The 25,224-nt window shown below is 40.2% G+C and overlaps 1 protein-coding gene across 2 annotated transcripts in view; it reads right to left on the bottom strand.

Annotated features, from left to right (window-relative positions):
* tspan15 (tetraspanin 15) overlaps positions 1 to 25,224 on the bottom strand; it is a 55,215-nt gene that overhangs the window by 19,695 nt on the left and 10,296 nt on the right. For both annotated transcript variants that reach the window (XM_049565745.1, XM_049565754.1), the window contains exons 2-4: positions 11,861 to 12,046; positions 10,673 to 10,747; positions 6,134 to 6,229 (exon numbers count right to left, since the gene is read on the bottom strand). In XM_049565745.1, the coding sequence (XP_049421702.1) occupies positions 6,134 to 6,229; positions 10,673 to 10,747; positions 11,861 to 12,046 (357 nt within the window). The remainder of the gene's footprint in view (positions 1 to 6,133; positions 6,230 to 10,672; positions 10,748 to 11,860; positions 12,047 to 25,224) is intronic.

Genomic DNA, 25,224 nt, shown 5'->3' with positions numbered 1-25,224 from the left:
CATAAGTTCCTGTTGAATGGTCATACGTCAGTCAGGTGATTAAACAGGTTGGAATCACACCCGGGCTGTTGCAGAGGACTCAGCCTATATGGGGCACATTCTTATCAGGTGAACTACAGGTCACCCAGTAACAATTATGTTAATTAGGAAAGATGCTATCCAACAATTAGTGATGGATCACACTATTTATAGGCCCAAAGCAGGCCTATTTCTGCATCCTATGTCTACTCGCACAATGGCATATTTACTACACTACACATAATTAAAATAGACAAAAAAATAAAAATATAAAATTTAACGTAGAAGTAGAAATATCACGAGAAATTGACCAAGTTAACAACATCTGCAAGTCTGCAAAATTGGGCAGGCAAAAGCCTCTACTTCAAAAACACTACGACACTCTACGGCGGATGAAACAAAACTGTGTCACAGGCCGACCGCGGAGAGCTGCCACCCTTATAGTCAAGATGGCGGGGGATTCATTGATGTCACATCACGCCTAATGTTAGTGGATCATAATGCAGATGCTCCGATTCAAAATTAGATTAACTTTTCTATGGATGTCGGTTTATGAGCCATGACAAAGGCCAAAATGTGGCCCGCAACAGGTGGTAAAGCTTGTTGTTCCTTGCTGAGATGATTTCCAGAAAACTTGCAGCTGCCTTAGTGGCGAGAGGAGTCAGCAGACAATGACGGGAAGTTACAGTCTATAAAACAGGATCGTAAAAACGTGTATATCACACTAAATATTACAGTGATTAGTCCAGTAGTTTATGAGATTGGCTATGGACAGACAAATGCGCATATGACAAAAGGCATGATCAACTGTCTGCTTTCAAGGGGATTCATCATTATACAAACACAAGTGCAAACAATTCTGCAGTTGAAGAGCACACTACCAATCTGACAGACTTTCTGAGGACCTTTCTCAGAAACAAATTAAAGAAAAAACTGAAAAAGATATTGTTGAATGAGTCCCAATTTTCTTAGCATCTGTCAAAAAATGGCCTGTTACTCTGAATGATTCGTATGAAAACATGTTGTCACTGGACCTACTTCCTGCTGAAGAAATAGTCCCAATAAAACCTGCTGACAGAGTAGCTCAAATACATTACAAAATCAAGATCTGTAATAAATTCAGTTTATAAAATCTTTAAGGATATAAAACATAAAGTATTTAGTATTCAGACCTCTCAGGCCTATCACAACTGTGTTCACATTTAAAAACCTCGGTACTGTGTGTGTGTGTGTGTGTGTGTGTGTGTGTGTGTGTGTGTGTGTGTTGGGTTTATTAATGTGTTTTCAGTGTTTGTCTACATCTTTCTTCTGTTTGTTGTTATTGCACTCTCTCTGATATTATTCATCATAATATGAATAATATCAGAGCATTGAGTTTACGTCATAAAATGTGTTCTGTAAATACAATTATGTTGCCTTGCTTTGCGTAAATGCCACCAATGCCTCCTGTGATGAATCCAAAATGAACTTATAAATATGCATGATCACTTTTGTATCAAACAGCCACACAGCGCTGAGGAAGTGAAGTTAGTGTCTGCCCAAAATGACTGAATGGCTTTGTTGTTTGCGCTGCTGTGAGACGTCTTAATATAAATCACAAAAATCCTGATGCAATGGCTGTGACAACACTGAACGCTGTGCCTGCTGTGTAAAGTCTGATAAAAAATGGGCTCAGATATTTGAGCTGCGTGGCATTTATGTGTGCTGGCATCACTTGTGGTTGCTTGGATTCGCTCTGATGAGGGAAATGAAAAATGGTAGCTTCTTGCAATGAAACACCGCAGTAGATAATATGATGATTATTTTTTTGATTAACTATGTAATTTTGACCACAAAAAATGCCCTCACCAGCCATTGCTGGTGGAATAAATGTCACATTCCTGTTAGAATACAGAGGCGTAGTGGATTAAAAGGTCATCTTGAAATGAAGATCTAATATGGCCTGCCACTAATCCACAGAATTATTGCTCCAGGATAAGATTTTTTCTCATTTCCTGTTGTTGCACACCTGATAAAATTTAGGGCTACACAATTTTACAGCTGGAACAAACAGCATAGGTGGGCTTTGACAACTGAGAAAAACTGCATGTTTAGTATGCTTGGCACAGCGTCTCAAATGCATCTAAAAGGCACAAAGGTTCATACCTGCTCTGAAATGCTGCACTCAAAGGCGGGCAGAGAAACCTGTCATCATAGAGAGTGATGAGACGCGCACACACCTTCAGACAGCTGGTCTTTGAAGGCATTCAGGGTGTCACACTTACTGGGACACATGAAAAATGATGAAAGCCGTTGTGTGAAGAATAAAACAACTGAGCTCAAGAGGAAAGTTGAAATCCTATTTTTGCACCTCTGCACACCGGACCAATCGCTGCATCAAACGGAGGAGCTTGTCGGTTTGTCAATTTGGGAAAGCGTCTCGGTCACAGGTTGTCACCTCGGCTGCCAGTCAGAACACAGATTTTCATGTTCATTATTGATGAGACGTAAGAGATGGTAACCCTCATCCCTGCAATATTTTTATTCATTTTATGTCTGAGCCTGTTTGTTCGTCTAAATTAGCCTTTCTCAACAGGAGCAGTATCGACCCCCCAGGGGGCGTTCAGAGAACATCAGGGCGCTGAGCTGTTCTTGGCGGGCTGCTTTTCAATGCCACTTTACTGCCACATGCACATTTTCATAATTTCATCATTAAACTTGCTCTTACCACCATCATCTGAAGCTTTTATTTGGCTTTCCCTGCTGAAGACGACAATGCCTTTTTTCTGAATTGCTTACACACAGCTTTTCACAGTTTACTATGGAATGCTCCAGTTGCATGCTCCTTTGTCCTTTCCCTTTGTTGAGCTGACCAATTTTTCATTTAAGCCAGAATCCTTTTTTTTTTTTTTATTAAAGATATTTTTTGGGGCTTTTTGCCTTTGATTAATGGGTGTTGTGTGTGGCATGGCCGCTGTGGCAGGGACATTGCCTTTGGATATGGGATGCCTGCTCTACCCACAGTGCTACTGGGTGCCCAATCCTTTTCTTTTTGGTGTTAACCAAGAGTGTCAGCTTATGTTGTGGCCTTTCAGCTGATATAGCCAATGTTGCACCCAGTTTAGCCTTGGCAAGATGCTGGAAACATTAATCGGTCCAAATTTGTAGAAAAGCATATATATACTGTTATAAGGTGCTTTGTGATTGTATATGTTTTTCTGTGTTCACTGTGTTCCACCCTTTTTTGTATTTTGGATACAATATTGCATGACAAGTATGGCTCTCATTTGTTTGCCCCACAGTTCTCCACTTAATACTTAAAAACTACAACTCCTGGAGGTGGGGCTTCTTCCATCAGAGTTGAGCAGAGGTGTGTTGCATACTGCCAATGATTAGACTAAGATTGGTTACTTTTACCTGTCTGTCCATTGTTGATTCGTGTATGCCCTGATGAAGGTTTAATAGGCCGAACGCTCAAGTATAAAGTGAGACACTGCACAGATGTAAGTGTGTGGAAATCCTTTCTGCCAGAAGCTGGTATAGCTGAAAGGCTTAGTAGGAATTAAGTGCCCTTGACCTTATTTACAAAAATAGTCAAACTTAGCCCCAACAACTCTGACGTCGAAAGTGTGTATGTGTGTGTGCGTGCGTGTGTATATGTGAGACATGCATTCATTTGATCTTGAGGTGTAAACAACTAACAGCATCACATCACATAACACATTACAATTACAACATGACATCACATCACACTAAAAAGAACAGGGACACAAACCACTGTTAGTACACACCAAGTGTCACATCATGACACATGACACAGTCACTAGCCCACACACAACAAAGAGTTTTTTCCCATCTTTTAGTCACAACCAAGAAAACATGTGTCACCGTCGACTCATTTACTCAACACCAACACATGACCGCGGCCACATTCAGGCCACTGTCCTCACAAACGCAGATCAATCCACAAAGTCCATTTACATGTGGAAACAGCTAAGGTTTTCTGATTGTTTTTTCGTCCCAAGTCCTTGAGGAAAACACTTAAATCTCTCTTTGAGCAGGACACTTGAGCCAACCAGCAGCTTTCCACCATGACAGGAAAAATATACTGTGGAAGAAGCTTTAGGCCGCAGCTGCCAAATGGCTTTCTACCATTACAGAGGCGCTGTTTGTTGTTATCAGAGGAGGCAGATCAGAGTGCTGGTGAGTTAAGATCTTCAAGAAATCACATCACAGGATAAGCATTAAAAATCTGCTCCGAAGCAAGCTGGCCTTCTTTTGTTTGGAGTAATGATGAAGTGGAACTCCCTTTGACGGTAATAAACACCTACAAGTTTGCCAAAGCTGATGAGAATGTGGACTGGATGGGATGCCAAAATAAATTGGCAAAGTCACTTTTTGACTTAAAACTCCTGGCAGCACTGAAGCGGCTGACACAGATGGTGGAGTCTCTTGATCAACGAAGATATTCATAAATGAATACTGATCACAGCAGCCCCGACTTGGCTCCATACCTTATTTCTCTTTAAAAACAAATATTCATGACTAAATGTGCAACAATCATAGTTGTTGTTTGAAAAAACAGACAAACAAAACCAGAAAAAAACAAAATCAATTATTTATGCTATAAATTATGTTTAGCCCACAGCTTTGACTTGTCATCACCTTTTCAGTCGATCTAGTGACCTTCAGCAAACAGTTGCTTAATTGCACATTCAGCAGCTACGTAGCAACTTTACCATTAATTTGTAGTCATGTTTACGTCTGCCTTGCAAATTTAAGCTCAGTATTAACACTCTTTTAGCTCTGTTTTAGTCTCCACCACCTCGTGCGGGAAATGTTCGACTCTTCAGCTGCTAAATGTCTCACTGCGTTCTTCAGCTAGTCTCTAACTATGTCAGTCTGCTGTTTGGTGATGAGCACGCCATCAGCAGTATGATAGCGCTTAGGGTGAACCAAAACAGTAACATTGTGGGCTTGAAGGCTAAACAATGAGCTAAAACTTTAGAAAGTTCAGTAAAGGTAGCAGCTGAGGGAAACTGCAGCTGATAATTCTCTAGTTCTTCGCTACATGTGATGTGACCCTTATCATGTTGTTTTCATATTGTCATTTCATACATTGTTGTTATAATAATGCTGATTATAGCTCCTTTAAAGACCCAGTGAAAACATTTAATCCTGTGTCCCTGGTTAAATGAATCATTTATCTCATTATATGTCAAATATATGTAAACAAATCAGTAGCAGAGTATTTTACATCAAAATCCCTGTCTTATCTCCTCCTGTGTAACAGTCTCAGATGGTTGATGCCTCATGCTACACTCAGGGTCGTTTATACAATTTTATCCAATCAAATCAGACTTTGATTGGGCAACTAAGTAGCAACACTTGTCAAATAACACTTCCCCGCTTGTGGGTTGTACTAGCCGCTAGCCAAAACAGCACTGTGGAGAGAGGTAGGAAGAGATTTGTGTTTGGATATCAGTGGGCAAAACCTTTTTTTTTTCCAATTACAAAACAATGTGGCGGACATTTAAGTCATTCATCTCGCCCTTGTCTTCCTCCTGATCTACAACGAGGGAGGTGTGTGTGGAGCCAACAGTCCGCTCTGCTGTGGCTTTGTATCACACTGAACCCTAAGTCTGCCCCCTTTTTAACGGTTCAGTCAAATGCAAAGGATTTGATATAAATTCATCCTGTAACTGTGCACCCCTAAAATATTCAGTTTCACCAGAAAATACATCACAGTACAGAAGCTGAAGATGCCTAAACCTCCGTTTCACTGTCTCATCTCATCTCGTGAGTCAGACACTGCATCCCCATGTGCTTGAGAAATTTGGTAATACGATCTTCCGCTCAGGCTGTGTGACAGCATGACGTCCTCCGGAAGCAGGTGCAGTGTGAGAGCTCTGCACAGTTCTCTGACTATTCTGGATACAACTTGCCGTGATCATCTGAGATCACTTCAAATCCTGACTCCAGCCTAATAATGCTCAACAAGTTTGTTGTGTATATACTATGTGTTGCATTATACAACATATTTGAAAAGCTCATATGGACCTTTCAATCCTGTCGCCTGTTCAACAGGAACATTCAAAAGACAGAAAACAGGGAGTGACATAATGTTATACTGTACCTTCTTCTGTACAAAGTCCATGATGTTTTTGAAGTCGAGGTCATCATAGTAGTTCACTATTCCTTTTCGGATGTTCTTGTTCAGTAACTCCACCGTCTGCAGGAGAAGGAAATACAAAAGACAAACAGTCTGTGTGTTAATGGGATAAAGGACGTCATGTGAGCGCATGTGTTTTGTTTCCATGACACAGCTAATCTACAATCAATGTGTCAGACCGGCAGCTCTGCAGAGGAAATGCTCTCATTAGTCAAGGTGACTGATCCATTGAACTGCAAAATATTAAAATGTGACAGTTGGACAGCTCACATCTGTTAGTCACAATCTGGTGCAGCGAGGTCACATCAGTTAATGCATTAATCTATCCAGAGACCAGGAATAAATATTTGCTACTTTGAACTCTTGAAACTCCACTGAGTACATTCACGTAGAGCATTTTACTCGATGATCTACTCGTATATTCCACTAATGTCACTCCACTTCACTCTTTGTTTCGGATACACTACCTTATTTATACTTCACTGTAGATGGGGGCAACAAAGCATTTGACTTTTTACCCCATCCAGGCTGTCGATGCTCCGTCATTTCTCTTTCAACCACAGACAATAAAGACAGAATACCACTCCCCTCATGAGAGTCACTGAGATTAAAGGGACTGAGCCTTTTATTTAATTTCCTTTCTTCGGTCCCTGAACACATCAGGTCTTCACGGTGAATCTATAGGAGCAGGGCAGCCACATTTATACCACATTATAAAGGGCAAATTTATAGACTTGGAGTTAGTCTACTGAGGCGTTTCCTTTTGAGAGAGAAGGCATTGGACCATTATTAAAGAGCTCACTGTAGGCTCACATTGCATTATCATCTTAAATGTGTTCATGGTAATTAGATGCTGGAGGGAAAAAGCAATCCATCTAAAAATCTACTAGAAAATGAAATCTTGTTTAAATGCACCGCCATATCTTTTTAATCTCAGTGTAAATAGGACAACAGCAAAATAAAGATATGACATCTGTAGCTCTATATACTTAAATAAAGCTGCCGTTAACACACTGAAATGTACAGACATTATGTTGACAATTGAGATTTTCTTTTGACAAACACATATAGGCATTTAAATGCACCACAGTGTTGCTGAATAAAGTTACTCTAAGACAGGCCATTATTATGCTTAATGTAACAGTCATGCAAATGAGATGATTGAAAGCATTAAAAAGAGGAGAAATCAGAGCCTGATAATTGAGCTTTCCCCCTCAGAGCCACATTAAGAAACTCATGAATGAGAGATTTTATCAAGAAAATTGATGTAATGAATATCTCCCTAAAAGACTGTCATAATCATTTGGCTCTGTAATCATGGATCATGGTCCTATCACCACATTAGTACTTCCTCAACTCTCGAGGTGTCATTTTTCTTCCGTGTGAAGTCTAATGACCCGACCAATTTATTCTATGACTGTAATAACCGTGAATCGAAACACCTTTTAGTTCCTAAACTGTTGACTTTGTATACATAAAAGCTTGTCATCTGTCACAAATAGCATGAGGCACTTTAATGCCTCACGCATCGTTGGTTGTAACATGATCATCATGCAAATAAGATGGAGATAAAAAAACATTTAAAAAAAGACATATTGCAAAATTCGTCTCTGTTTTTTTTTTTTAATGTTCGCTACTTCTACTAATGACTTCCATAAAGTCGCACTGATGCAAAAACAAAACAAGAAAAAGTTCACAGTAAGTTCAACAGTATACTAACTCCAACCTGCAGCAGACATTTATCTGATGAAAAGTTTATCTTTAGTCATGAAGAGTACTTTGGCTCCTCTGCTAGTTTGGATGCAAATTTATAGACGTTTACTGCAGCTGTGTTTGTTCGAGAATCATGAGAGGAAACAAGTACCTTATTCACTCTTACAGAGAATCTACTAAAGTCACATTCTGTAATAGCTGGGACTGAAATGATGATTTCAGAAATCTAGTCACAAAATTCATTCATTCATTCATTCATCTTCTAACCGCTTCATCCTCTTGAGGGTCGCGGGGGGGCTGGAGCCTATCCCAGCTACATCGGGCGAGAGGCAGGGTACACCCTGGACAGGTCGCCAGACTATCGCAGGGCTGACACATAGAGACAAACAACCATTGACACTCACATTTACACCTACGGCCAATTTAGAGTCGTCACAAAATTAAATAATAATAAATTAAATAATAACAAAAAAGGACTTGACAGTAAGTTGAAGTCAATAAAACATCTGTTTGCTTTGCATTAAAAGTTAAATTACTTTGGGGAAAAGTATTTTATGAAATTTTCATGACTTGCCTGATATATCCCCAACATGCTGAATTTCTGGCCATGGAACAAGGGGGTTCTCCACCAGGCTCAGAGTCGGCACAGTTAAATGTGTTTACTTTGATGACCTGTTGTACATTAACTCAAACTGCAAAATGCTTCTGTCGCCTGTAGCTGTTCATCTAAATAATGGCTTCCTCTTTATTCTTTCATTCCTTCTAAAATCTAAAACCAATCCTCTACCAAAAGAAGCACAGAGAAATGTCCATGTTTTGATCTCTTTGATGACGGATGAATTAACACTGTCACCAGCCTTCTTTGGTTTCCACTGTTTCCAATTAAGATGCTGGATAGGTGCATTCAAAAGCGAGAGCAGCACAAAAGCGTTTTCAAGGCCATTTTTTTTTCAGGGCTTGACAACTGCACCCTGAGATGAACAAAGTGTAACTTCTGAAATGCAGCAACGTGCACCCCATGTTATGTGACACGGAACAACCAATCACAGCCGGTAGATAGCTTGCCTTTCTTCCTTAAAGAAGTATTTCTCTGCTGGAAACATGGTCTTTAAAAAAAAAGAAAAAAAACCCCACAAATACTTAAAATTGGTGCAACATGACCAGAGAAAGCAGAGGAAAAGGGCTTCAGCATTTGCTTTTGCTCAAGAGGTAAAAAACCTACAACTACCAGAATGCACTGGATCATACTGGACCAATGGGTCCAGGTGGGTAACGCAAATTTGTCCGCTTGACACAATAGGGCCTGGCTGGTAACAAATGATGTCATAATACAGATTAACAGTAAGCTAAAACATGATTCTGAATCATTTTATGGTAGAAATAGGCAACACAGTAACATAATCTTGGTTTAGATTTGATCAGTACTGCTTAGTTTTACTGTTTCATCTCAGGTTTTTCAACCACCATTTTCACTATGCAGGAAACAGTATGGCGCCCACTTGCTGTTCACAAACTCTCACTATTACAGCTAAACAGTGAACTAAAATATGTTGAATGTGAAAACATTTTAAGCAGTGCAGCAACATAATCTTGGTTTATATTCCGTGGTGGTGGCATGGGTGAAGGTGTGGTGGGCAATATGAAAATGTTGAAAGTGTGCAGTGTCACAGATAAAAACCTCCTGAAAGTCTGAATTTGAAAATACAGTATCTCACATAAGTGAGTACACCCCTCCCATTTTTGCAAATATTTCATTACATCTTGTCATGGGACAACACTATAGAAATGACACTTTGATTTAACTTAAAGTAGTCAGTGTACAGCTTGTACAGTAGTATAGATTTACCTTCCTCTGAAAATTACTCAAAACACAATCATCAACATCTAAACAGCTGGCAACATAAGTGAGTACACCCCACAGTGAACATGTTCAAATTGTGCCTTAAGTGTCAATATTTTGTGCGCCAACCATTATTATCTAGCACTGCCTTAACCCTTTTGGGCATGGAATTCACCAGAGCTCACAGGTTGCTTCAGGAATCCTCTCCCACTCCTCCATGATGACATCATGGAGCAGATGGATGTGAAGACACCTTGCACTACCCCACCTTCAGCTTGAGGATGGCCCACAGGTGCACAGGTGAGTTTAGGGCTGGATACATACTTGGCCAGTCCCTCACCTTCACCTTCAGCTTCCTCAGCAAGGCAGTTGTCATCTTCTAGGTGTGTTTTGGGTCACTATCATGTTGGAAAATTGTATTGCAGCTCAGTTTCCGAAGAGGGGCGATCATGCTCTGCTTGGAATTCATGTTTCCCTAAATGAACCGAGCTCCTCAGAGCCACCAGCACTCATGCAGCCCCAAACCATGATGCTGCCACCACTATACTTGACTGTAGGCAAGGGACAGTTGTCTGTAGTAGAAACACTTATTTCTTACTTGAAAACGGCTTCATTCAGTGTTCTTACTGGTTTAAATTACCAGGTCCATTTGTTTTGGAGAGGAGGACACCGCTGAGGCTAACATGGCTCCTGAACACTGAAGGAAATCTAACCAGGAGAATTTTCAGCTGGTTTCAATCTGCAGTCCTCACTGCTAGATGCCACTAAATCCCCCTAAATCTTACACACTGTTCCTTTAAGTGTGATGTAATGTACAGTAGTTGGTCATGGTTCATTTATTCATTCATACTACATTGTGTATGTAGAAGGGACATGCAGTGTTGGATACATGTCAGCCTGCTGTGTGTTTCTGAATGTCAGGTTATAAATCAACACCTCAGACAGCTCACCTGGTTGCGGAACACCAGCGCTAATATTCCCCCCAGCAGCTCCAGGATCAGACACACAGCCAGGGTGTACATGAACTGTGACAACAAAGAGGAATTCTTCTCATTACACACTTAGACATTATACAGTTCAAATTTTAACATTCATCTTTTTTTATAATGTTTTTTGTCTTGTTGAAGTTATCAGTGAACTTCGATACCATGAAATTAGGGTTGTCACGGCCTTAAAGCTGTATCTCTTAATAGTTTGGATGCGTATTGTGTTTTCACTTAGAGGCACAGTTAGGGTGTGCATAATGTTCTTCCACTGATAGCTTTTCTCAACGAAACAGCAACTGGTCTTAAACTCAGGCACCAGTGTTCTTTTCTAAATATATTGTGTATATATAGGACGACTTGCGTCTCAGGCATATAACATTTTCTAACATTCCTCATCCAGGGATGCGCTTCATTTTAAGGTCATAAAAGGTTGCTTGTTTTTCTGGATCAAGCTTTAACTCTAGTCTCTAAGTTCTGTATTTGCAGTACTGTCTGTCTTCATTTCTTCTGGGCTGTCTCTACATGCCAAGCTCCTGGGACGCTACAGTATGGCCATCTACATAATCTGCAACAACATCTGAAACATCTCATGCCCAGTCACCCTCTGTCTTCAACAACTAATATACTGTTTTATTATAACTGTGTTGCCATGAAACAGCTTCTCATTTTCTCTCTAGTACTGCTATTATCCAGCTACACAACAGGAAATTAACCCATTTAGCATATCTGTGTTTGCAACAGTGAAATGGTCTGTATAGGAATCAGTTCTTCATCTTCATGTTATCAGCCTTTTCCCACCTAACAATACTTTCACACCTTGCTTTATAGTGAAGCAGTGTCTGAAGAACCACTACTGCCAATTCATTCTGCACAGTTTAAGATGAAAACTGCTACACCTTTATCTTTTTCACAGGTTTTCTAGTGTTTAAAATGACTTTATCCGTAAAAATAGAGGTTAATATTCAAATACTGCTTCATAACCACTGCTGCTTTGTAAATAAGAAAATTAACACAGTGAAAGCATGCAGTTTTCTTAGAGAGTGTCACTCACAATAACAAAGAATAAATAGAGCATTTACATTCACATCCTACCCTAGAAGCCACTTTGTTGCTCAAAAAGATAAATTACTCAGCTCTCAGCACATCACTCACCACTTTCAGCAGGACTAGATTATCCCTCAGTGAGCCCAAGACTCCAATGAGTGAAACAATAAACATGATGATTCCCAGGAGGATCAGGATTATAGCCGGGGCCAGAAACACTCCCTCCAGCGTCTTGTAGCGTTGTCTCTCCACCTCAGCATAGATGCCAATGGCCAGGATGAAGCCGCCTATCAACTGGAAACACAAGGAGCAGTTAGGACGAGTTAGTCATCAGCTTGAACATGACGGGAAACAAGCAGGTGTCAGCGAAATAAAACCAAAGCTTCATGATTTCTTCATTTACATGTTGCTTACACAGCCACCACTGAGCTGGAGAAACAAGTCAGTCTATATGTAGAGGAGGTGCTGGCAGAAAAAAGTCTTGGAATCATCAGGTTTCGATACACAGTATATGATATGTGCAAACGCGATCAGGCATTTGTAAACTGGGCTTTAACAGCTGGTTTATTAAATCTGAATCATTTTCAGATCCCTTACATTAGCTATTAGGTTTAGGCATTTAGAATAAAAGAGTTTTCAGTTACTTTATTTATTTAAGTAGAACTTAAAAGATTGACTAAAACTCTAGTTACACTTCTCTGTGTATAGCTGCTCTACAGCTGGATGATGACCTGAATTCTATGGACATGTGTTATTAATAAAAAAAAGTCAACAGTATCTCAAACTACTTTTTTTTACAGCAAGAGATTCATTAGATCTACAACCCTTCAAAAACATTGACTCCTTAGCAGAAATACTAGTATACTGAATAATGTACATATAAGAAATGGTGCAAATGTTTAACTTTTTGTCTTACTGGCAATCAATTATATGACATTACCTACTAGCAGTTAGAGCCGCAACTATTAATCGATTAGTTGTCAACTATTAAATTAATTGCAAACTAATCTGACGGTATAAGTCATTTGAAATAATTGAAAAAAGGCATACTTTGATTCCAACCTCTTAAATATGGCTATTTTGTGGTTTCTTTAATCCAAAGGTTTTAAGACTTTTTCTGTCATGACACTAATTAAGAAGCCGCTGACCCACATTTTTAAAAATCAATCATCAACAATAATTGCGGGAGAAACTAAGGAAAAAGCATCAATGTTACATTTGGTGAGATAAAAGTCAGAATGATAACATCAGCAAACTCTTATTTATTTTACTGACATAAATCATATTAATTCAGCTTTGTTTCACTCCATATTTTTTCCCTGGTCATCCATCTTCCATCTGCAGTCGCTTGATGCCTCCCCACAAGTTCAGAACCACTGCTTTAATCAGTAACGTGACCGTACACAAAATATTTCTGATGACATCATCTTTGGCTTTGGGAAACATTGTAATTTTCACCATTTTATATTTGAATGGTAAATGGTAGATGGACTGCACTTTTATAGCACCTTTCTAGTCTTCCGACCACTCAAAGCACTTTTACACAACGTCACATTCACCCATTCACACACTGGTGGCTGAGGTTACCATACGTGGTGCCACCTGCTACTCAGTAACTATTCACAAGCACTCACACACCGATAGAGCAGCCATTGGGAGCAATTTTGGGTTCAGAAGGAGTGGAGGAGCCGGGGACTGAACCCACTCTACCTCTGAGCCACAGCTGCCTCTATTTTATACACCAAACCACTAACTGATTAGACTCACAAGTCAGTCTGTAGACTTAAAGACTTAACTAAACTAGCCATCAGAAGGTGGAGATCTTTGATTGTCTGGTGCCGAGACTACTAACTGATTAATCGAGAAAATAACTGACAATGAAATGAATTGTTAGTTGCAGCACTACTGGCAGTAAGGATTGCCACCCGTCTTGTATAGTACTTAAATGTCAATGAGAAGCTGCAGCTCTAGTCAGAACATAGAAAGAAAGACGCTGTTCAAAAACAGATCTGAATAGCAGCCGGACCATGATAAGGTCAGGCCAGTCAGTGGGAATGAGTACAATGAGAGTATTTTCTGTCGTTCCATCCTTGAGCAACATTCAGCAGGGTACTACCATGTCTGAGCAGCGCAGGGGCAGAAGATGGTGAGTGGAATCGCTTGATTCATGATACCCCAGACTTCGGCACAGGCGGTGTTAAGTTGCTGTAAGTGCATACTGTTATTAGATTTTACTGTGTTGAGTCATCATGTGACAGTTACATACAGAGACACAAGCTGACAGTCCTCTGAGGATGTAAGAAGAAGACCCACCATCTCCGCACGTGTGAGAGAAATATAACCAGTAACCCACTTTATGGAAACTGATCTTCCAAAGACAAGGCTACTGCATCCTTACTGAAGGGTTTTGGACTAGAAATCTAAAAATAAGATTTTTTTTAATGATGCCAACAAAAGGTAATATACTGTAAGATAACACTAACTAATTGGACATTGGTAGAAATTAATCTTCCAAAGGTTATCCATCCTGTATGGGAGGGTTTGGACAGAGGGTTAAAATTAGATTTATTGTATAATAATATTTTATAACAGAAGATGATACTATGGTGTAAGATAATACTAACCAGTTGGACACTGGTGGAAAGTAATCTTCCAAAGGTAAGATTACCCCATCCTTAATGAGAGGTCTTTGACTGAAGATGAATCTTTATTTCAGTTACGTCCAGGAGAGTTGTTCTGACAAGTTTGACAATTTAAATGATAGGAATTTATTTTATAGCATTATAAAATCATACTGTTTGTTGTGTTTGTCTGTCCATCGCTTGGATCCACAGGAAAATATCTCAACAATTATGTGAAGGAACTATTAGATATTAGACTATTAGATGCCAAGAATTTCAATAGACATTCAAAATACATGCTAAACTAACAATATTCCCAGCAGCATCAGCTGTACTTTAAGTTTTGTGCTAATTAGTAGTTGCTAAGATAGCAAACATGTAAACATTACACCTGCACATGCTTAGCATCAGCATGTTAGCATTTTTAGTGTGGGCATGTTAGCATTGTCATTTAGTTAAAAGAGATGCTAAGTACCGCTAAATCTGCCCTGCAGTAGGGTGCCGGTTGGCCTGTCAATTTTCTAATTCACCATGAAAACAAACAGATTCACACTGTGACTTTTTTTTTTGGTAATCTGAATATAAATAAGGTGCCAGACTGCACAAAAAAATCCCAAAATCCCACACTGACAGTGGTCCAGGTTAATATTTATACATATTAATCTTTGTTTATTTACTGGCCCTTGGCCTCCTGTCATTTTGTAAATGTGGCCCCCAGAAAGCAAGCTGAGAATCCCTCTGTAGACTTTCAGTTTTGTTTGATCGTCAGTGGATCTGTAAACTCCCTACGCATTATCGGCCTGTCTGAATGGACCTCTAGAGCCTTGAGAGTATGAAACTCCGCTACTGACATCATACATCTTAATTAGAGTCTAAATATAATCTGCATTTTCTCCAGACTGGAGTGGGCTGCAGATAATTCAGTGTTGTCATCTTAAATTACAGCTTTCTTAAATTAGGTTCTCTAAAGCACTTTAGTTTGGGATACAGAGTGAATTTACTGCGAACAATGGGTGCTGTTTGTCTGACACACACACACACACACACACACACACACACACACACACACACACACACACACACACACACACACAAACACAAGAGTGTAGGTTTTGTTTCAACACTGAGGGACACACGAATGTTTGGGGGTCAGAAAATGCCAGAAAACTCTGAGCATCAAAGACTTCATGTCCTGCACTCAGCTGAATTTTTATGCACCAATTTGTGACTTTTCTGCATCAATTTCTGGTGTAAATGTGTAACTGTGTCAAAACTATACGTCCTCTGCTACTTCTGAATTCAAATAGCATCACCATTTTTTTCCAACAAAACTAGAAAGAACGACTAAGAAGTTTTAAGAAAAGGTCAACAAACCTCCACTTAAAGAATGCAATTATAATTCGGACACAATTAAGTTTAATGTTCTGAAAATTGAGATCTTTGACAATTAAAATATACAGTAAGATCATCCCTATAATGATGGTGGCATGGCTTTTCTGGTGTTCAAATACCAGTGCACACTGATCAACCGCCTTATTTGGCTTTGTGCTTCAGGTTTAAAAGCAGTCTCAACACGTACTCTATATCTGCTAATGGATCTTAATTGCAGGCTTTCTCAAATATATGCAAACAGGTCAGCCACAAGTGACTGAACAGTAAAGGTGGAGTTAGCGACTCTAATCCAAAACACTTAAGTCCAGTTCAGCAAAGATCTCCTCACGGTCCGCTAGCTGTCTGCTCTGTGTGTGTGTGTGTGTGTGTGTGCTGAAAATAAATCTGGCGTTCATACACAGCTCTGGCACTGAGCCTCAAAACACTATTTCAAGCAATCAGCAACAGGGGGCGTTCATTCTTGTGCACAGGAAAGGGGAAAGGCTATGGATGTATAAAGACAAAAAGAAGTGGGAGCAGAGAGGTAAGGTAGATCCGGCACATGACTTATTTCTTCCAGTGTTGAGTTTAAATATCAACAATCTTTCTCCAGAAACACAGACTCCACCTTTAAAGTCTCATTTGATAAGAGTGTTGGTTTGTTGCAAAAGCCTCAGCTGTGTGGTGCTACTAAAAACGTGAGGAAAACCCTTTAAACTGCTATGGAGCAGGCACATACCTCTGCTCTCTACTGAAGGCTTCATTACATCAAGGTTCATTTGCATAGAAATTAAATTAATAATTAAATTCTTTCTCAAAAGGCCGGTTTGATTAGATTATAATAAACCCCTTAATTTACAGACCACCATCTGGCAAATGTTATAATTGTTTCACACTGAACTTGTTAACACTGACGAGAGTGTAGACGGACCTGAGCTCACTGCACAAAGCCAGATAAACAACTGTCTGAGACAGCCGCTTGACTCTTCCTTCAAAAATAATTTGTAAACTATCTACTTCAGTGTTTCGTGCCACACTTGCCTCGTCTTCAGCGCCACATTAATATACATCAAAACTGCATCTGTAATCTGCATTAAATTAGCATCTGGAAGCAGCTAATTATGTAATCAGACTCAGCGACTGCCACTGCCCACGAGGGACATAATGAGAGTGACCAAAAGCTTAAAGGGTCAGTTCACCCACATTACAAAAAAAAAGAAAACTTATTCTTCCACTCAGCCCTGATATTAACCATGCAGAGAGTTTGTCTGAAGTATCTGTGTATGATATTTGCTGCCAACCTTAAACAATAACAGTGTTTTTAATTTGTGGTGCTCACAGCATTGTAAACTATGTCCTAGTTGCTCAGTATAATCCAAACACCTGATGAATCCTTGATAAAACAGTCCATCCATCATCAGCACGGCAGTAAACAGTGACATGGAGTCTGCTGAAATGCAAGGACAAATTGTTTGTGAAGCAGCAGGCCTTGCACTCATGCACTGAAGTCTCATGAAAGTTTGCTTCATCATGCATGGTTGAAGTTGACTGTGTTACAACTCTTATTCTTGATCTTAGAGAAGTATTTCACTGCAGGAAAATTTGTCTTTTCATGAATGTGGGCTGTCTATACAGTAGAAAGACGCAAATACTTACAGAATTGGTGCTACATGACCAGAGTAAACGGAGGGAAAGGGCTGTGACATTTGCTTTTGCTCAAGAGGCAGAAAATCTACAACTACCAGAATGCATTGCGCTGCACCGCATCAATAAACGCTTGTGCTGGTGGATAGCGTAATGCAAGCTTGTCCATTTTGACACAGGAAATAGTATGGTGGTCAGCTAGGAACACTCAGGCTACTCACTATGTAGGGAGTGCTATGTACAGGACTATATAGTGAGCTCTTCTGCAACATGAAGAAACACTTTCGGAAACTACTCAGGTCATTTTCTTGGCATTGTTAATGATGTCATTTCTATCGCACAATTAAAACATGCCATATCAACAGCTTCAGGGACTGACGACGACAAACTAAATTGACAGTTTATTACATGGCAAACAAACAGGTAAAACAAACGTCAACATGTTATTATAGCTTAAACGTGTTCAGCGGATTGTAATCGAGTGGCTCTCTCTCCTTTTGTCCATCTCAGTGTCTGTACGTTCCTTTGGCACACTGCATGATGGCATACAGTGCTTGGTGAGTGACCATCGGTTGCACACTACTTTTCACAAGGCATTGTAGGATACTTTGAGTCCACTACATAGGGTATAAAAATTACAACTACACATTTGGACATCACGACATGGCGACCTCACTATATAGTGGACTAGATAGTGAGTAGTGAGTAATTTCAGACAGGACCTCGATCTCAAGTAACAATTGAACAATAAGCTAAAGTATTTTAGGAAATAGGCAACTTCGTAACAGGATCTTAGTTTATACTTTATCAGCAGTGCTTAGTTTTACTGACTGATCTGAGTTTGAGCAAGAGCGACTGAGGTGGGGGTGGGTTTCTGTCACCATCTGCCTCTTTGTTTCTGTGGTGGCAGGCATACGAAAATGCGGAAGTACAGTCTGTGGTCCAAGCAACAGCCTGACCATACAGCTGATTTCAGCTGAGATATGAGATCTGGGCGCTGGTAAGATCGAGGAAAGTTCCCCATATTTTACCTCCATGTTCTACTCACTTTATTATGATGCACAACTGGTTGAAAATCAGTTAAGTATCCCTTTAAATGAGACGTGCAGGCCAAATGGACATGAAGAAGGATTCTGGTGAAGCAGTTTGCAGCAGCTTTTTTTCCTCCTTGTTAATGTGTACTGTTGTACATTTAAGTAGAAAATTAATTCACAGAATACACAACAACAAAGTTTAAACACTAAACCTGTCCCTGCAATGAGCTCCAGGCAAATCTAAAATTAAGAGGGCAACTTACACAGATTCAATTACAGCCAAATGGCAAATGTAGGACTGTAATGTGATCAGGCAGCTGAAGCAGTGACTGGCCAAACACCAACGACCCATTTAAAATGGCTTCAATTATTTTTTTATGTATCCAGAGAGAGAGTCAAGAGAGTATGCTAACTTGAAGCTGCCAAACACAATACAGCACTAATACACACGCGCACGCAGACACACAAACACACACACACACACACACACACACACACACACACACACACACACACAGAAAAGCACTTCAAGTGAAAACTGCAGTTTATCTTTATCTTATTTTCACTGAGAATTTTTTTATGATAACATTGTATGCATGAAAGTAATTACTGAGATCAAATCAGACCAAAGAGCAACAGGCATGAGCGGTCAGATTTTTAAACAAACGTTTAAACGACCGTGTATGCGTTTGATTATCTGAGACAGGAAACACTCAGGTGTAAATAATAAAATGAATGATGGCTGAATTCCATTTAGCTGCTTCAGTTTTAGGCTCAGTTACAGCTTACCAGGATACTTAGGCTATGTTTACATTACAGGGCGCTGAACAACAACTGCCATTTCGCACTGGTAAAGAAAGGCTTTGGTGGACACACAACCACGATGAGGTTTTTAACAAGACTAACCAAATTTATGCTAACGTTTATCATGCTCACCATTTTAGTTAAGCATGTTGGCACGCTGACATTTGCTGAGCTGCACTAAACACAAGAAGTAACTTTATAGTAAACAAACAGCCTTGTTGTCTTCACATTTGTAGCAGTGTTGGTTGTCACTTCACGCCAGCAGTCACTCAACGGAAAACAATTAAAAAGGTGGAGTCGACCTTTTTAATTCAGTTTTAGTTTCCCTGAAGCACAGATGACTTCCAAGAAAACACACACACGCACGCACGCACACACAAACACACACAGAGCTTAGCGTCAGACGTCAGATCTCAGCATGTTGCTACTGCAAACACCTCTTTCTCTGACATGTTTGTTGCTAATTGCTGTCTGCCTCGCCATGATTTATCTTCAGCCTTTCCAAATTAAGACAGACAAGAGGAAAGGACGAAGGAAGGAAGGAAAATAAGTTTTTTTGCATTAGTAATCGTCTGTGAGTTCCGGAGGTCCGAGCACTGTTTATAATACACCATCATGTCTTTTCCTTACATGTCCCTGCTTGCTGATTGTTAGGGTATCTTGCTGCTGGCTAGTCGCAGGCCCACCCTGGACTCACTTCAATTCAGCCAAGAGCAGAGGGAGGCACTTAGAGCCATACACAGAGCGACTCTAATTTCTTTTTTGTAAAGATGATCATGAGTGATTATCTTTACAGAGAGTCCTGTTGGTTTGTGTTAACACATCTTAACTAAAATAGCTGAGATAATATAATAACACAGGCAGTTCTGTGTTTATCAGCGTGCACTTAGCTGCAGATGACTTAGTGACAATATCAGGGCATTAGGCCAAGGTTAAGTTGTATTATATAACCTTGTACACTGTGCCAAAACAATTTCACAGTGCTATTAGTGTGCTTGGGGGCATTACAGCACAGTGCCGAAATTCAGATGAGGCTATGAAACCAACCAGGCTACAAGCTGCAGACATGCACTTATACAAGGACTCACTGCAGGACTGTGACTTTGTCCTCAGGGCGTCAGTGGTAACCTAGAATAACTGCAATTAATTAGAAGTAATCAATTAAATATGCATTGAAATCATGGGCTGAAAATACATGTCTCATGATTTCTTCTTTAAATCAAAAAAAAAGAAAAAGAAAGATGAAATAAATTCGCAGATTGGTTTTGAAAAATGCTTTTTCACGTCATATTACATCTCTTAATTCAGTTGAATCTCTAATACCTCCAGAGTATGATACTGCTGCTACTGAAATCGTACAGCCTCTTTAAAGTCTAATTATAACCTGCAGTTTAATCAGACTGGATGGACTGCAGTGACAGATAAGTGAATTTTATTGCAAATGAATAAATTAAATGACATTAAAGGACACATTTTCTTTAATTGGATTCTCTGAATCACTTTAGTCTTGTCTCAGGTTTAATCATCCAATTAATAAATGTGATCAAACATCGAAGGAGACATAACACTGGTGTGAGTTTACACAGAGAGTAACAGAGGAGGTTGTCTTAATGCATGTCCTAGGAGGACATCACTGTATCTTTGATTTTAGACCGTTATGAGGACAGTTAAAGTGCAGGCTGTGTACAGGTATCAGACCCCTAAATTTAATGTTTTATAAGACCTTTTTCAAAATAATTTTAACCAAATTTAACACAGATTTTTGGACAAAACACTTTTTTCTCATTCAAACATTGCAGATAAGTGCGTGTATATATATATATATATATATATATATATATGTGTGTGTGTGTGTGTGTGTGTGTGTGTGTGTGTGGCCCTGCGTTGAGGTAGGTTTTATGTGGGGATATATTTATCAGAGTGAGTTAGGTGAATCTACATTTTACCGACAGGTAAGCACAGGTATTAGGTAAAAGACAGCATTAGGTTCAGTGATAGGTTAAAAGATCTGTAACATCAGAAATGTGGAATTTCATACAAAGACCTTGACTCATTTTGACTAAAATAAATTAAAAGATAGACAAACAACATTAGATGAAATATTTGTGGCAATTTCATAAATTCAAATGCAATACTATTTAATGACTTTTGAGGTCTAATATTCTTTATTAAAATTGAATTTAAAGACATTCTAAGACACCCTGTAACCTTATGATTTTCACATGAAGCAAACAGGGACATGTTTATTTGATGGACATTCTACAAGTTGCCTGAATGTAGATGACTGATTTTGAGGTTACTCCCTCACGCAACAAGAGTTACCGTTCAGTCAGTGAGGCACAAAGTCCCAAATTACAATGCAAATACAACTGTTGACAGGTCAAAAGTCAAAGACCTGAGAAGTCCCAATGTGTGCATGTGTTTCAGTGTGTCAGAGCCACTGTTAACCAACTGCTTTGCCTACCAAATGCACTGTTTGCATTATGCCACGACCAAGAGTCAAGCTCCAGGACTAACAAATGAAATCAAGGCCCAAAAACTGCAGTTCTTCGAATGGCTACTTGAGGCTGGCTCCAGAAGCCGGTCAATCCCCAAAGATCCCCATATTAAAATGCCCAACTTTTCAGCATAAATAAACATGTTTACAGGCTGGAACAAAAAACAGTGTTGGCCTCTACAGCTAATTTCAACATTCATGACAACTGCACGGGGGGGAATTTTCATCTATTCCAGGTGCTTGTGTTTTATTAGAGCTTAAAGTTACACATAATTAAAGGAGGACCACTTTGGGTGTCCTTAGCTTCTCAGTCATATCCACGCCTCGCTAGGCCACAGCCCCAGCCTCTCTGGCTACAAAATACCAAGGTGGCGATGGTCAGAATGCCGAACTCAGGGCTTCAAAACGGGAGTCTGCAAACCAGTGAGCTACATCCATTATTTTTACAGTCTATGGTTATACACACACTGGCACAACAACAACAACTCAGAATGACATTCAAAGGTGATAAAACGTGACCTTTGAACATGAATTATCATCTTACTCTTTCATACTTTGCTTTAGTTTTGGTTTCACTCTTCACTAGCTGTAACACTTGTGGTCATACAGTATGACGCTGTCCAAGGATGACTTCATTTATTTTACAAAGTAAACAGGAAATTCCTCCTGTACATTGTTTCTCCAGCATATGCCATTTCGCTTGGCTGTTTGCAGTCTCAGCAGCTGATTTCCAGCAGACGGACATCCTTTCCTGTGGGACACTGAGTCAATGTAAGGGACAGGTCATTGAAATAAAGGAACAATAAACTGCAAGAGTGCACTCAGTAGAATGCAGATCTCTGCCAGGTGGATGCCCACGCTGATGACGGCCATTCTAAGCACTTCTTGTAATGTCAGCAGACATGCTGCAGCATGATTCAGAACCACCACAAGAGCTAACAAAACTATGTATCTTGTCCAATTTTGACAGAGCCATGGTGCCTTTTATAGAGCAGATCAAGTTTTCCTACTAGCAAGTGCTTTATGTGAAATAGCCTACAGATATAATTATAGGGATGAACGTATTTTTAACTATCAAAACACAGCCATAAACCTTTCATCCATGTCATTGTGTGTGGCAAAGAAAGGGCAGAGTAGCCGCATTGATCAGTACTTCCTAAGAAGTCAGTCGAGTCAGTCGGATGAAGTCCAGTGGCAGGTAGAAAACCACAGTTCGCAGGATATCAGTAACGCTGCCACTGAGGAGGAGGAGGAGGAGAGGGGGGTAAGAGAGGATGCAGGTGACAATGAGGCCAGTGTGCCAGTCAGAGAGAGAACCATAGAGCAAAAGGTTAGAGTTAGATGGCCTAGGGCAAATGACAGTAAAGAATGGGAGATAGTTAATAGAGATTTGTCAGTAATCCTGAGTAGGCTTAGAGGAAATGCAATAGAAAGGTTAGAAAAGATGGGAGATATAATTTACCCATATGGTGTAGAGAGGTTTGGGTTGCATGAGAGAAAGAGGAGTGAGAGGGTACAGTCAGGTAAATCTAGGCGGCAAAGAGAAATAGAGGAGCTAGTCAAGGAAAGGAGACAGTTAAGAAAGGTGTGGAGAAAGGCTACAGAAGAAGAAAGGGAGGGAATTAATGTGTTGCAAGAGGAGTTGAAAAGCAGGCTAGCAGTTCTTAGAAGGGCAGAGTATCTCAGGAAAAAGAGGAGGAAGAAGGAACATGTAAGGACAGGTTTTTTCAGGGACCCTTTTAAGTTTGTTAAAGGATTGTTCAGCCAGGAAAAGGGAGGGCAGCTCAAAGCAGAAAGGCTAGAGGTTGAAGAATATTTGAGAAATACATATTCAGATTTAGAGAAGAATAGGATAGTAGGTTTCCCACCCGATATCCCCCCATTAGAAGGGATAGAACATGAGATGGATGTCAGACCACCTAGGTGGAAGGAAGTTCAGGAGGTGGTCAGGCGTGCAAAGGCTTCTTCGGCCCCAGGGCCTAATGGAGTCCCCTACCGGGTTTATAAAAGTGCGCCTGATACCCTTAAATTTTTATGGAAACAGCTAAGAATAGTTTGGGAGAAGCAAGTTATACCAAGAGCATGGCGTAGGGCAGGGGGTGTCCTCATTCCTAAGGAGAAGGAGTCTGTGGACCTTAGTCAGTTCCGGATGATTTCTCTCTTGAATGTAGAGAGGAAGATTTTCTTTAGTGTAGTTGCGCAGAGATTAGCTAGCTACTTAGAAAGGAATAGCTTAATAGATACCATGATGCAGAAGGCAGGAATACCAGGTTTTTCGGGGTGTTTAGAGCATACTAGCATGATCTGGCACCAGATTCAGGCAGCAAAGATTAAGAAAAGGGACCTGCATGTAGTATTTTTAGATCTTGCAAATGCGTTTGGTTCAGTACCGCACAGCCTCATTTGGAGTGCATTTGACTACTTCAGAGTGCCAAAGGTAGTTGTTAACTTAGTGAAAGCATATTTTCAGGATATTAGGTTGTGTCTAAGTACAGCAGGTTTCACAACAGGTTGGCAGAGGCTAGAAATAGGCATCATGGCAGGGTGTACAATTTCTCCATTAGCATTTACTATGGCGATGGAAGTAATCATCAGGGCTTCTAAGTGGGTGGTAGGTGGAGAGAGACGGCAGAATGGGTTGCGTTTTCCACCAGTTAGGGCTTACATGGATGACATGACACTGGTGACCACAACAATGCCATGTACAAAGAGGCTACTAGAGAAGGTAAATAAGAACCTCAAGTGGGCCAGTATGAAGATCAAGCCTAGTAAATCTAGAAGCATCTCGATATGTAGAGGGAAGTTAAGTGATAGGAAGTTTGTCATAGATGATGAGGAAATCCCAACAATTAGGGAAAAGCCAGTGAAGAGCTTAGGTAGGTGGTACAATGTGGAGTTGAATGATGAGGAACAGGTGGTGAAATTTAGGAAAGATGTGGCAGAAGGATTGGATAGAATAGAGAAATCTGAACTTCCAGGAAAGTTGAAGTTGTGGTGTTTGCAATTTGGGCTATATCCTAGGTTAATGTGGCCATTGTCAATTTATGAAATTCCAATATCTGTAGTGGAGAGAATTGAAAGGTCGGTTAGCTCCTATATTAGGAAGTGGTTGGGCGCTCCAAGGTGCCTAAGTAGTGTTGCACTGTATGGAAAAGGGATACTTCAGCTGCCAGTATCTAGTTTAACAGAGGAATTTAAATGTACCAAGGTCAGGACGGAGCTCTTGCTATCTGGGAGTAAGGACGTGGTAGTTAGGAGTGTGGCTCCAAATCCAACCAAGGGGAGGAAGTGGAACCCAAAATCGGCAGTTCAGGAGGCAGAGGCAGCTCTTAGACATGCAGAGATTGTAGGTAATGTTCAGTTTGGCCGGGGAGGCCTGGGGCTTGGCTCAGGCAAACCGGTATGGAATAAAGCAGGTCTCAAAGATAAAAGAAAGCTGGTTGTAGAACAGATACGTAGACAGGAAGAGATGCTAAGGGGTGCAAAAGTAGTGGCCCAGGC

Source organism: Epinephelus fuscoguttatus, linkage group LG2 (assembly GCF_011397635.1).
Source record: "Epinephelus fuscoguttatus linkage group LG2, E.fuscoguttatus.final_Chr_v1".
In the NCBI taxonomy this organism is placed as follows: Eukaryota; Metazoa; Chordata; class Actinopteri; order Perciformes; family Serranidae; genus Epinephelus; species Epinephelus fuscoguttatus.
The sequence above is the reverse complement of the archived record's forward strand: the minus strand, read 5'-3'. Positions and strand labels throughout refer to the sequence as shown.